Here is a 13,148-nt window from a genome sequence, read left to right on the forward strand (position 1 = left end):
TTGCAAACATGGTGGGTAGGGAAGACAAGTCTCCTTGTTTTCTCTCCTATTTTTTTTCCTATTAATCAGGCCTAAAGGAATGTTTGAATATTAATGGTAAGCCCCTCCCATGTACAAACGAATTGCAACCTCCAGAGGCATTAAACTCCACCTTCTTGATGGGTGGCTGTATATGGATTGTCCTCTAACGTTTAAGGTTGACATAGACCTACAGATATCTCTATATCAGATAAATGATGGGCAGAAGAGATGGGCCGAACACCCCCCTTTTGTATTTGCAGCAGAACTCCCGAACAGGGCAAAAGTTCTAACCTAAATGGCAAACCCTATTGAAGTCTATGAGAACTGAACTGGAAAATCAAGTGCTAATTTTGTAGGCTTAAATGCAAGTAGTTGGCCATAAACGGGGTATGGGAGTCCGGGTACTGCCTCGGAGGACAAGTATCAATGCAAAAACTTGTTTTTTTTAAAACTCGTTTTTTTTCAGGAGCAGTGATTTTCATTGATGTTTAAAGTGCAACAATAAAAATGAAAAATTCCTTTAAATATAGTGCCGGGGGGGGGGGGGGGGGGGTTCCCCTTAGTCTGTCTGTAAAGTGGCGCATCTGTAGCATATAAGATATATAGAACATGCTGCAGCAAAAATTTAATTTCTAAAGAAAAAAGAGTCAAATCACATTAAAAATGACTCGTGATTGCAATTGCCAGCACCCGGCTATATAAAAAGAAAAAAAAAATTTTAAGAAGAAAACAGCATGGCGTCCCCCCCAAAATCCATACTAGACCCTTTTCTGGTCATGCAGCTCTTCCCCAGCCCAAAGCACCTTGTCCCCATGTTGATGGGGACAAGGGCCTCATCCTCACAACCATAGCCAATGGTTGTGGGGGTCTGCAGGCAGGAGGCTTGTCAGAACCTAGATCCCAGATTCTGCCTCCCCCCGCCATGTGAATGAGTACCCCTACCCAGTCACCAAAAAAGTGTCAAAAAGTAATAAAAACACAGACAGTTTTTGAAAATTCCCTTATTAAAAATAAAAAACCAGTGTCCCCCGATGTAAATCCATCGTCAATCATGCTGCCCGCCGCACCCAAAAAATAAAAAAACTCCCGCCGACATGAAGGCTGGCCGCCTAATGTAGGCTAAGCTGTTTGACATTTCTTATATAGATAAGTTGCGTGGCCATCTGGCTCCGTCACCTGGTGGCACCGCCCCTTCTGACATCACGGACTGGTGCATGCACCACCCCTTCCTGACCTGCCAGGCTGCAAGCCCAAATAAGGGTCTGGTATGGATTTTGGGGGGGACCCCATGCCGTTTTTTTTCTTTTAATGTTAGTGTGGGGTTCTCCTTAATAGCCATACCATACCCAAAGGGCTTCAGGAGCTGAGGAGATGTAATTTTCCCCTATATAAGAATGGAAGGGGGGGGGGCCAAGGTGAAGTGCAAAAAGAAAATAGGAAAAAAAAATGGCAGATGGTGGCAGGCTTGTAGTGATTAAACCTGGTGAGTCTGAGTGAAGGCCTGGTTTTAACTATGGAGATAGTGGGCACCATTAGATAAAAGATTATACTTTTTATTTTGACAGTGCATCTTCCCAGAACATTGCTGGAGCCAACCTAATGCAAGTACTGACTTTCTTATTACCAACAATACATAATCACACACCCCTCCCATTATGTTGCAATATGGCAGATCACAAGAGTAATTAGTGCCTTACATTACAATACTTGCAGGTAGAAGCAGTTCTATCTGTACCTAAGCTGTGCATTAGCTATTTGTTCAGAGATGTGCTCATTGTTAAGCTGGGTATACACAGACAGTTTGTCTTTTTCTATTATTTTTTTTTTTTCAAAAAAGGGTTAATAGAAAAAAACCTGCCAGATCCCCACATCCACACAAGCGATGTAGATGCAGGGATCCTACCCACTGTGCTATTGTATTCTGACACCAGGGACTCTCCCCCCATCAGAATACACAGATCAGTTCTGCAGACACTGGCTCCAAGCACTGATAAAATGCTGATTTCCAGCAGGACCTTTCAACAGAAGCCTATGTATGGGTTCTGTTAAACAGACAGGAGTACACACGTACCAAAATCTGGCCAAGTCCTGCTGAACTGGCTAATTTTTGATGTGTACATCCATCTTTATTCTCAGATCCTTACATTTCTGAGAAACAAAGCTGAACACACAATAAAAATTTGATTGGTCAACTTACTAAACACTAATTGTGTGCTGGCAATACACTATAGTGTAGCCTTTTTCAACCAGGGTGCCTTGAGATTTCTTCAGGGGTGTCTTGGCAAAATGCCCAAAAATTGTCCAAAAACTGTATACAAGCCAGCAGGTGAATGAAGGCTGCCTTAGTTGCACAAAGCCACAGGTTTTCATTGTGCACCATTACAACCTTCCAGCCACTGGTGTCCTAACAACCAGTGAGGTCATCAGTGTTAATAAGGAGGGTGTTGATCGCATACACAGCATCCTTGTTTCATCCTCCCCTGCCCCTCTCGGCACTGGGGTGACATTAGCTGAGTGTTGGAGAGAAATTGAGGGAGAGAGAGGAGAAACACTGGAATACTAGTCGGTACTAGTGTGCAAAAGTGTATTTGCTTTGGAAGAATAAATCACCTCTAATGTTGGGCGCCCTACATGTGGATGTTGCCGCCTTGTGTAAACTATTAGAATTGTTTTTTACATTTTAGAATGGGGTGCCTTAAGACTGTCCATAATTTTAAAGGGTGCCTTGACTGAAAAAAAATTGAGAAACACATCTATAGTGAATGGTCAGCCTTAAGGCCCCTTTCACACTTGTGCGACCTAGAATTCGTGTGATTTTGCCTTGATTTTTTGCCGCAATTTTGACTGGACTGAAGCAATGCCTGTGTAATTTGAGATCTATGGACCTCAAAATGGGTCAAAGTCAGACCAAAGTAGTGCAGGGACTACTTTTGAAGTCGTTGAGACTTGAAGTCGCACAGATATGAATGGTACTCATTGGAAATCATGGGTTATGATTTGTCATGCAAATTTGCAGTCCCAAATCACAGTGCAAGTCGCACAAGTGTGAAAGGGGCCTAAAGGAGAGCTGTATTAAGGCGATGGACTGTCACTATGAACATTGCATATCATTGCTTCAATACTTTTTGTGTCACTAATCTGAATCATGTATACAAATCAGGAATTCTGATTGTACTCTGGCTCTACCTACCACGTGTGTGTCAATGTTTGACAGTATTGAAACCAGAGACAGCCAGGTAACTAGCAATTTTAAGAGGCATCCTTCACATTTCTCCTCATGCAAGTGTACTTTAAACAAATTGTTTAAATGAAATCGAATAGGGTGGCCCAGATAATAAATGTTTCTCAACCTGGTGTACAGAATTCTCAGTGAGGTGGCATATGATCTATTTGATTTATGGATGGTGCATGATCTGTCCAGTGCGTGGGTGGTGCGTGATCTGTCCAGTGCGTGGGTGGTGCGTGATCTGTCCAGTGTGTGGGTGGTGCGTGATCTGTCCAGTGCGTGGGTGGTGCGTGATCTGTCCAGTGCGTGGGTGGTGCGTGATCTGTCCAGTGCGTGGGTGGTGCGTGATCTGTCCAGTGCGTGGGTGGTGTGTGATCTGTCCAGTGCGTGGGTGGTGTGCGATCTGTCCAGTGCGTGGGTGGTGTGCGATCTGTCCAGTGCGTGGGTGGTGTGTGATCTGTCCAGTGTGCGTGGGTGGTGTGTGATCTGTCCAGTGTGTGGGTGGTGTGTGATCTGTCCAGTGTGCGTGGGTGGTGCGTGATCTGTCCAGTGCGTTGGTGGTGCGTGATCTGTCCAGTGTGTGGGTGGTGTGTGATCTGTCCAGTGTGTGGGTGGTGTGTGATCTGTTCATAGTGTATGTGTGACCTAATGGTGGTGTTCTGCCCAATTTGACTAGACAAATAATGTGTGCTAAAATTTTTCTACAGATTCCCATGGAATGCAAAGAAAGCGACCTCGCATGTCTTCTCCACTAGATGAGCTTGTCGGCCTTGGTCAGTGCTTTATACCATTATATATACTATTACTACTATGATTCTAATCTTGGACGTTACTCTAAACCATTTTTTTTTTTTTTTGCAGACCCACATGGGATAGAGAGCAGGAGACGACAACCAATACCCAATTATACAGACTATATAACTTCTCCATCAGGTAAGTACAATAAATGGCTGATAAGAAAAAATAGATGTGCTTAAACCTGGGCTAAAACAGCAGCACCTGAAAGCCCTGAGTCTTGGGAATCTAAATTGTGGTATAACACTGACGGAGCGCTAATTATAACATTAATCAAAAATTATATTAATCATTCCATCAGTAATAAATAAAATGAAATTGATGAAAGTGCTAGTGCAACAATGTTCAGAACATATGCATTGTGATCAGTGATCACTGTCACCCTGGTGTAATCAAACAAATTAACATGAAAAAAAAAAAAAAACAATCTGCAAGGTGCCAAATGAAAATAAATGAATAAAGTGACAGTCCAAAAATTCTAGTCCATATAAGCGTGCAATCAATGTGAAACAAGATCAAAGGATTCAAACTTAAAAGGGAAGGTGAATGTGATCCAAGCACTTATCCCTCAAGGTGCTGCATGTGATCCTTCTGTGCTCAAACAATTGGAAAGCTGCTTACCAGATCTCCCATCACACTTGGCTTATAGGAAGTAGTAATGCCGTGATAACCCGACCAGGTGCTGATAATCACCACACTGACTGCGAGGCTTCCTGCCTCTCAAGGGATAGATATTCCTCACATCCAGGGCTGGAAACCAACACCGACTCCAAGCATGTACACCCCCCTTGGACACATAGAGCTCCCACAGATGAAAGGGGCCACAGTGGATGCCTGTTTTATGGGAAACGCGTTGGGTGGAGAGCTATATCGTCATACAGCTTGGTCTGTGCTGCAGGCGGCCGAGTCATCCATTCTTCTACCCGTTTTTTAAGAAAAGCTGTCCGTATTTCTTCTTATGTAAGTGCACCCTTAATTTTTTAATAAAAGTTGTAAAAGGTTTATGCACTATTGGCTGCTATCCCAATGCCGGATTGTGTGACCTGCTGCCAAGCCCCTTTAATCTGTGGGAGCTCTATGCTAGTGTCCAAGGGGGGTGTACATGCTTGGAGTCTGTGTTGGTTTCCAGCCCTGGATGTGAGGAATATCTATCCCTTGAGAGGCAGGAAGCCTCGCAGTCAGTGTGGTGATTATCAGCACCTGGTCGGGTTATCACGGCATTACTACTTCCTATAAGCCAATTGTGATGTGAGATCTGGTAAGCAGCTTTCCAATTGTTTGAGCATGCAGCACCTTGAGGGATAAGTGCTTGGATCACATTCACCTTCCCTTTTAAGTTTGAATCCTTTAATCTTGTTTCACATTGATTGCACGCTTATATGGACTAGAATTTTTGGACTGTCACTTAATTCATTTATTTTCATTTGGCACCCTGCAGATTGTTTTTTTTTTTTTTTATTTTTCATGTTAATTCGATTACACTAGGGTGTTAGTGATCACTGATCACAATGCATATGTTCTGAACATTGTTGCACTAGTACTTTCATCAATTTCATTTTATTTATTACTGATGGAATGATTAATACAATTTTTGATTAATGTTATAATTAGCGCACCTTCACTTTTATACCACAAAGTACAATAAATGTAGTTGTGTTTGCAGACTTCGGTACTGCTTTTGCAATCAAAACATTTTAGGTCAGTTCAGGGTAAAGTGGAAGCATTTTGTTATATCTGTTTAAAATTTACAAAATAAATATCTCTTCTGAAATTTATATCTACCCTTTTGTCTTCTTTACACCTCCTATGTTATCTCAGAGTCCTCCTACTTCTTATCCTGGACTACAGAATGATTAGCCTTTATGTTGTAGAAAACTGGAAATAGGCTTAGTTAAGTATTTTAGCAAATGGCAAGTAGCAGGGCTGACACCACTCCACAAAAATGCTGTTTGCAGTCAGCCCACAACAAGACTTTTGAGTTGAGTATATTTCTGGCAGATAAACAGGTATTATTCTGTACTTGCAGGATCTTTAAAGCGATAAAATGAATGGAATCTGTGTGAACTGCATAGATGCACTGCATATGTTTTTCTTGACAAACAATGAGAGAGATTGACTGTGCTGAGAGCTCCCTCTAGTGGCCAATTTACAAACCCCAATGTGTAATATAATAAAATTATTGGAGAGTAAGCGTAAATCAAAATAATCAGTATTCTGCCCTAAAGTCTGTTAATAACATGTCAAAAACACACTCACCATTTCTTTTAAAGCAATTCTGTGGTTATTGTAAATTCTTGCCACCTACTGTGTAGAGTTAGGCACCTCCATGTTCTGTAGATAGCTCCATTAGTTGTGAACTGTATCTACCCATTTGCACCTCCTGTGCCTCCTGTGTTTTTTGACTATTCTATCTACCCCATAAAAGAAAAGATGTGTATTCTTACCCGTTTTAAAGCTGTTCTGTCCCGATCATGTGATCTGGTCCCAGCGCCAGTGTAGAGGAGAGGCAATGACTGCAAATCCTGGGTGATGATGTCACTTATAGGCTCACTATGTGCCATCCATTGTTGGCTGTCCCTCATCTACACCGAAGGTGGTGCTGGAATCCGGTCACAGGACCGCAACAGACTGGCTTCCGAATAGGTAAGTATACACATCTCTTCCTTTACAGGGTAGATGGAATAGACTTAGAATGGGGGTGGGAACAGATTGTGACTAGAATTCCACTTTAGGTATTTAGCCACATGCTATGTACACTCACAGGCAGGCTACCTAGTCCTAGGCTATGAGCAAAGGTTCTCTGTTCCTGTAAAGACAAGTCTAACAAACTTATGGGATGAATAATCCATAATTGACTGAATCTGACTGATCCCAGTGTTCAGCATTCAATGTAACTACACACATAAGGTGCAGTCAGTCCCTGACGATCCCTGCTCCCAATATCCAAAAGTATATCAGTTGGCCTAGAAATGTATCCATACATAGCCACATCCTAAAAGACCCAGTTTTCCTGATAATGCAATCCTGCTTATTCCTTCTAAAGAGGATCTGTTAGATCAAACTTTCTCAAACCTTTTACACCAAAGGAACCCCTGAAATACATTTCAGGTCTCAGGGAACCTTTGCTAAAACCAAATCATTGGTGGTCATTGGGAAGAATGCCACCTGTACAGACAGCAAAAAAAGATCTATGGTGTAATGATACTAACTCTGACAATTGGACCCAGAATTATGCAGGTACCATCAATTGGAAGGTCAACCGGCCACAGCTCAAGGAAACCCTAGCAACCTCTGGAAGAACCCCAGTTGAGAATGGCTGAGTTAGATACATTTTGTGGCCACAGTAAACAGTGTCAGAAGTGATTCTCTCTTTTTTTTTTAGCTTTTACATATATAATTCCTGTACGTGTCCCCACCCCTATCAGGCTGAGTTGGCTTCATACCGATTTCAGGATGGTGACATCAGTCGCCATGAACCCAAACACATTCAGATGCTTGCCCCAGTCCCATTATAGTGCATGCTGGATCTCTCACGCTTCTTCGGCAGTGGCTCTGACACCTGTCTGAGAAGGCTTGTATGGAAGCAGCCTATTTCCCTTTTATATGCAACAAAATAGTTGGTAGTCATTAGGCAAAAAGGTTTAGCTGCATGGCCACAGACCTCAGATGTGGCCCACAAATTAGGGGACATTTTCAATCAAAGCTTTCTCATACAGGTGCTTCTCCTATGATCTAGTCTCTTAAAGCTGTTTCTGATGTATGTTTATGTGCTTGGCATATTTCATCTGATGGTGCCCTCTAGAGGCAGGATCACACCTTACCTCCCGTACCCTCCGCTTCCAATTGCTGCAAAGCACACATAGTGCTGGGATGCAGCTCTTCTATGTCCTTAAACCACAATGTCAGGAATAGTGTTTTTGTTTTCAGCATTGGCAGCACATGAATGGGTTTATATACAGTACTGTGCAAAAGTTTTAGGCAAGTGTAAATAAATGCTGTAAATTAAGAATACTTTCAGAAATAGAAGTGTTATTACACTAAACAAAATTATAAACGCACACTTTTGTTTTTCGCCCCCATTTTCCATGAGCTGAACTCAAAGATCTAAGACTTTTTTTCTATGTACACAAAAGGCCGATTTCTCTTAAATATTGTTCACAAATCTGTTAAATCTGTGTTAGTGAGCACTTCTCCTTTGCTGAGATAATCCATCCACCTCACAGGTGTGGCATATCAAGATTCTGATTGGACATCATGATTATTGCACAGGTGTGCCTTAGTCTGGCCACAATAAAAGGCCACTCTAAAATGTGCAGTCTTACTGTATTGAGGGGGTCAGGGGGATCTGAAAGCCAGTCAGTATTTGGTGTGAGCACCATTTGCCTCACGCAGTGATCACCATTTGCCTCACATCTCCTTGGTATAGAGTTGATCAGGTTGTTGATTGTGGCCTGTGGAATGTTTTCCACTCCCCTTCAATGGCTGTGCAAAGTTCCTGGATATTGGCAGGACCTGGATCACGCTGTCGTATACGCCGATCCAGAGCATCCCAAACATGCTCAATGGGCGACATGTCCGGTGAGTTTGCTGGCCATGCAAGAAGCGGGATGTTTTCAGCTTCCAGGAATTGTGTACAGATCCTTGCAACATGGGGCCATGCATTATCATGCTGCAACATGAGGTGATAGCCGTGGATGATTGGCACAACAATGGGCCTCAGGATCTCGTCACGGTATCTCTGTGCATTAAAAATGCCATCAATAAAATGCACCTGTGTTCGTTGTCCGAAACCCCACTGCCACCATGGGCCACTCGATCCACAACGTTGACATTAGCAAACCACTCACCCACATGACGCCATACATGCTGTCTGCCATCTGCCCTGTACAGTGAAAACCCAGATTCATCCATGAAGAGAACACCTCTCCAAAGTGCCAGACGGCTTAGAATGTGAGCATTTGCCCACTCAAGTTGGTTACAACGACGGACTGCAGTCAGGTCGAGACCCCGATGAAGACAACGAGCATGCAGATGAGCTTCCCTGAGATGGTTTCTGACAGTTTGTGCAGAAATTATTTGGTTATGCAAACCGATTGTTGCAGCAGCTGTCCGGGTGGCTGGTCTCAGACCATCTTGGAGGTGAAGATGCTGGATGTGGAGGTCCTGGGCTGGTGTGGTTACACGTGGTCTGCGGTTGTGAGGCTGGTTGGATGTACTGGCAAATTCTCTGAAACGCCTTTGGAGACGGCTTATGGTAGAGAAATGAACATTGAATTCTCAGGCAACAGCTCTGGTGGACATTCCTGCAGTCAGCATGCCAATTGCACGCTCCCTCTAAACTTGCGACATCTGTGGCATTGCGCTGTGTGATAAAACTGCACATTTTAGAGTGGCCTTTTATTGTGTCCAGCCTAAGGCACACCTGTGCAATAATCATGCTGTCTAATCAGCATCTTGATATGCCACAACTGTGAGGTGGATGGATTATCTTGGCAAAGGAGCACTGCTCACTAAAACAGATTTAGACAGATTTGTATGAAATATTTGAGAGAAATAGACCTTTTGTGTACATAGAAAAAGTCTTAGATGTTTGAGTTCAGCTCATGAAAAATGGGGGCAAAGACAAAAGTGTTTCATTTATAATTTTGTTCAGTGTATTTTTTTTTTATCTATTAACAAAATGGAAAGTAAATGAACTGGAGAGAAATACAAATGAATTCAATATTTGGTGTGACCTTCCTTGATTTCAAAATGGCATCAATTCTTCTAGGTACACTTGCGCACAGTTTTTGAAGGAACTCGGCAGGTAGGTTGTTCCAAAAATCTTGCAGAAGAAGTGAAAAAATGTCCCAACTGCTGCAAACCAGCTCAGCCCGTAATAGTAGACTGCTTTGGCTCCAACCAGGCCAACGCGTTTCATCTCAGCCACAGGGCTTAGTCATGGAGGTGCATAGGACATGGAAACAAGGCAAAGTGACTCAACTATGCATGAAAACATAGGAACTGGAGTGCAGAAAATGGTAGCAGGTGCTCTGTACTGATGAGACAGAATTTTAAATATTTGGCTGTAGCAGAAGGCATTTTTTTTTCTTGAAGTACTGGAGAGAGGTACAATAATGAGTGTCTGCAGGCAACAGTGAAGCACGATGGAGGTTCCTTGCAGGTTTGGGGTTTTATTCCTGTAAATGGAATTGGAGATTTGGCAGGATCAATGGTGTCCTCAATGCTGAGAAATACAGGCAGATAATTATCCATCGTGCCATACCCATCAGGGAGGTGTGTGATTGTACCCAAATGTATTCTGCAGCAGGGCAACAACCCCAAACATATACTGCCTATGTCATTAGGAACTATCTTCAATGTAAAGAACAACAGGGAGTCCTGGAAGTGATGGTTTGGTCCCCACAGAGCCCTGATCCTAACATCATCAAGTCTGTCCAGGATTACATGAAGAGACCAAAGGATTTGAGGCAGCCTACATTCACAGAAGATCTGTGGTTAGTTCTCCAAGATATTTGGAACAACTTACCTGCTGAGTTCCTTTAAAAACTGTGCAAGCGTACCTAGAAGATTTGATGCTGTTTTGAAGGCAAAGGGTGGTCACACCAAAAACTATTTTATTTGGATTTCTGTTCATTTACTTTCCATTTTGTTAATTGATAAAAAATAAACTATTAACACTTTCTGAAAGCATTCTTAATTTACATCATTTTGTTCATGTTATTCTGCCTAAGACATTTGCACAGTACTGTATGTTGGAGGGGCATGTGCTCAGACAGCCACAAACAAGTCAAATAGGTCTGGTATGTGGAGTAATTTTCTCGCGCAAGTACAACATTTGATATCAGTTTTCCACCCGAAGCTGCATTTTCAGATGTTACCAGTGGATCTATATTTATTGGTTCATCCCGTGTACATGTCATAATCTGAGGGATTTCATAATATGGGGTAATGAGAAATGTTTGAAAGGTGCTGTGATTTAATACCTTCTCTTTTTCCTTTCATAGATTATGGGATGACCCCTGGTTTTGAGATGGGTCCATTTAATATCCTGGCTGACCCCCATTTAATACAAGATTATATGACACACATTGAAGATACACATTCAAACCTTGACATCTATACCACATGGACCTCCACTGACCTGGAGGAACAAGCAACTGCAAGTCATTTTGAAAGCATTCAACCTTACAATGATGGCGATGCCACATCCAGCTTGGTTGGGCACAGTATCAGCCTTACAGGAGAGCAGGAACAGATGTACTCAGAATGCCCCTACTCAGATGATATGAGAATGGGCGGTTGTTGACCTTCAGTGGCTACCTGTTCAGAAATTGACTGAATTGTGATCTGTTAATCACAAATGATTGAAAAACTCACTTTGGTCATTGTCTAGACATGTGTTGACCCGAGTGGACAATGGCAGTGCATTGGCAGCCTGAGAGCACTTATTGGTTTTTATGTAAATATAAAAGTTAACAGACAAACCAACCAACCAACCAACCAGCAAGCCGGTTAAGAGCATTAATATAGATCTCCCACTACATGATTACACCTCTCTATAAATGTACATAAAATATTGAATGGTTAAGTGACAAAAGTTATATGCAATCTTGGTAGGTGGTTACAATGAACCGTTGGTATCCAGATGAGAGGGGAACTTCATTTGATTTGTATAGGGAGAGAGTCACAGCACTTTACTCACACGTTTCTCCTCCCCTCGATGCAGACAGTTCAGATTGTAAAACAGTAACTAATTGAGGTCTTTTGAGAAGTCCTAAACATTGATATGGCACTACATAAAGTTTATCTATAGTAACCCATAGTTCCCCATCTATCAATCAACTTTTAAGATATTTGAAATTGGTAGATTTGGGTTACTTAACTTGATACATCATTGTTCTCTGTAGTGCTTTATTTGACAAGCCTTATTTTATTCTTTTATGCTTGTAATAGTGACTTCAGCCTGGGTTCACACAGGAGCAGTGCAGGAAACCACATGCGATGTGGACAGGATTTGCAACGCATTCCTGTTCAAATCGCATGCAATTCTTTGCAGTGCAGTTTAAGCCCATTCATTTTGTACAGGCTCAAATCGCACAGTAAAGGTATTGGTATTGGTGAGTAGTTGAGCACAAATATCTGTAGTCATACTCGCCGATAAATAAACCGGTATCGGTGCAACCCTAGTTAGATCCTTTATTACAATTTTCCTGCTATCCTGTGTTCCCTTACCTCCTGTCCTGTTTGCATCCAGCATTGTTGTGTGCCAAGCTTCCTATTTTCCTCTTCCAGGAATGCATTTTCGATATTTGTTCTTAGAATCCACTAGGGGCTGGTGACATTACCTAAAGAGAGGTAACAGGAGCTTTAGCTCACAGCAATGACCTAGGCCTGCTGAGGAAGTAGGGGGGGATTTCCAGTAGGGGCACAGGCAGCAATATTCACCTGACAAAGGATCTATTTCCCGCATCTGTTCATAACCTAAGGTTTTGGGTAGAGTTTCACATTAAGTTGCCCATACTTGTTAAGATCTAGCTTCTCAATCTTTTTACTTGGATACAACAGATTTGGCCATCCACAGTGAGAATTATGTACAGTCCAGGTGTATACAGAATGCCCATGTCATCCAGAGAGCAATAGGGATCTTGTAAGAGCTTCATCCATTTTCTGATGCAGCCTTTGAATATTAGCATCTCCCACCCCAGCTATTCAGTATCTGAGCGCATATCTGCCCTTCCAGAAAGGTCAGACACATGGGTCAATGGTCTGATATGAAGCTCTAAAATCCCCTTTTTCTGAAAATAATCTGCATGTTTAGACACCGTCAGTTTGGCCAGAACTGGTGTAGCCAGTTTTTATTGAGAGTTTAGTAATACGTATCTCCTGAATATCCCCGAGGGAGAGGGGCTTGGGGAAAGTAGTTGAAGTTTGTAATTAAAAAAGAAAATAAAGAAAAAAAGGCAGATTGTATTGAGCTTGAACGGATCGGGATTGGGGCTTAAAAGTAATCTGATTTTTTAAACTATTTGGGCATAAAAATGTGAATAACAGCAAGAAACTGAGAGCACTAACTTTTTTTTTTTAATATATCAATAAAAGAACT

General features: G+C 42.2%; 1 protein-coding gene across 1 annotated transcript in view; it reads left to right on the plus strand.

Annotated features, from left to right (window-relative positions):
• RELB (RELB proto-oncogene, NF-kB subunit) overlaps positions 1-11,849 on the plus strand; it is a 94,463-nt gene extending 82,614 nt beyond the window's left edge. Inside the window, exons 9-11 of the mRNA XM_082264005.1 lie at positions 3,955-4,020; positions 4,109-4,180; positions 11,050-11,849. Of these exons, the coding sequence (XP_082120131.1) occupies positions 3,955-4,020; positions 4,109-4,180; positions 11,050-11,351 (440 nt within the window). The 3' untranslated portion in view covers positions 11,352-11,849. The remainder of the gene's footprint in view (positions 1-3,954; positions 4,021-4,108; positions 4,181-11,049) is intronic.
• The last annotated feature ends 1,299 nt before the right edge of the window (positions 11,850-13,148 follow it).

Source organism: Pelophylax lessonae (genome assembly GCF_965119305.1).
Source record: "Pelophylax lessonae genome assembly, chromosome: 7".
In the NCBI taxonomy this organism is placed as follows: domain Eukaryota; kingdom Metazoa; phylum Chordata; class Amphibia; order Anura; family Ranidae; genus Pelophylax; species Pelophylax lessonae.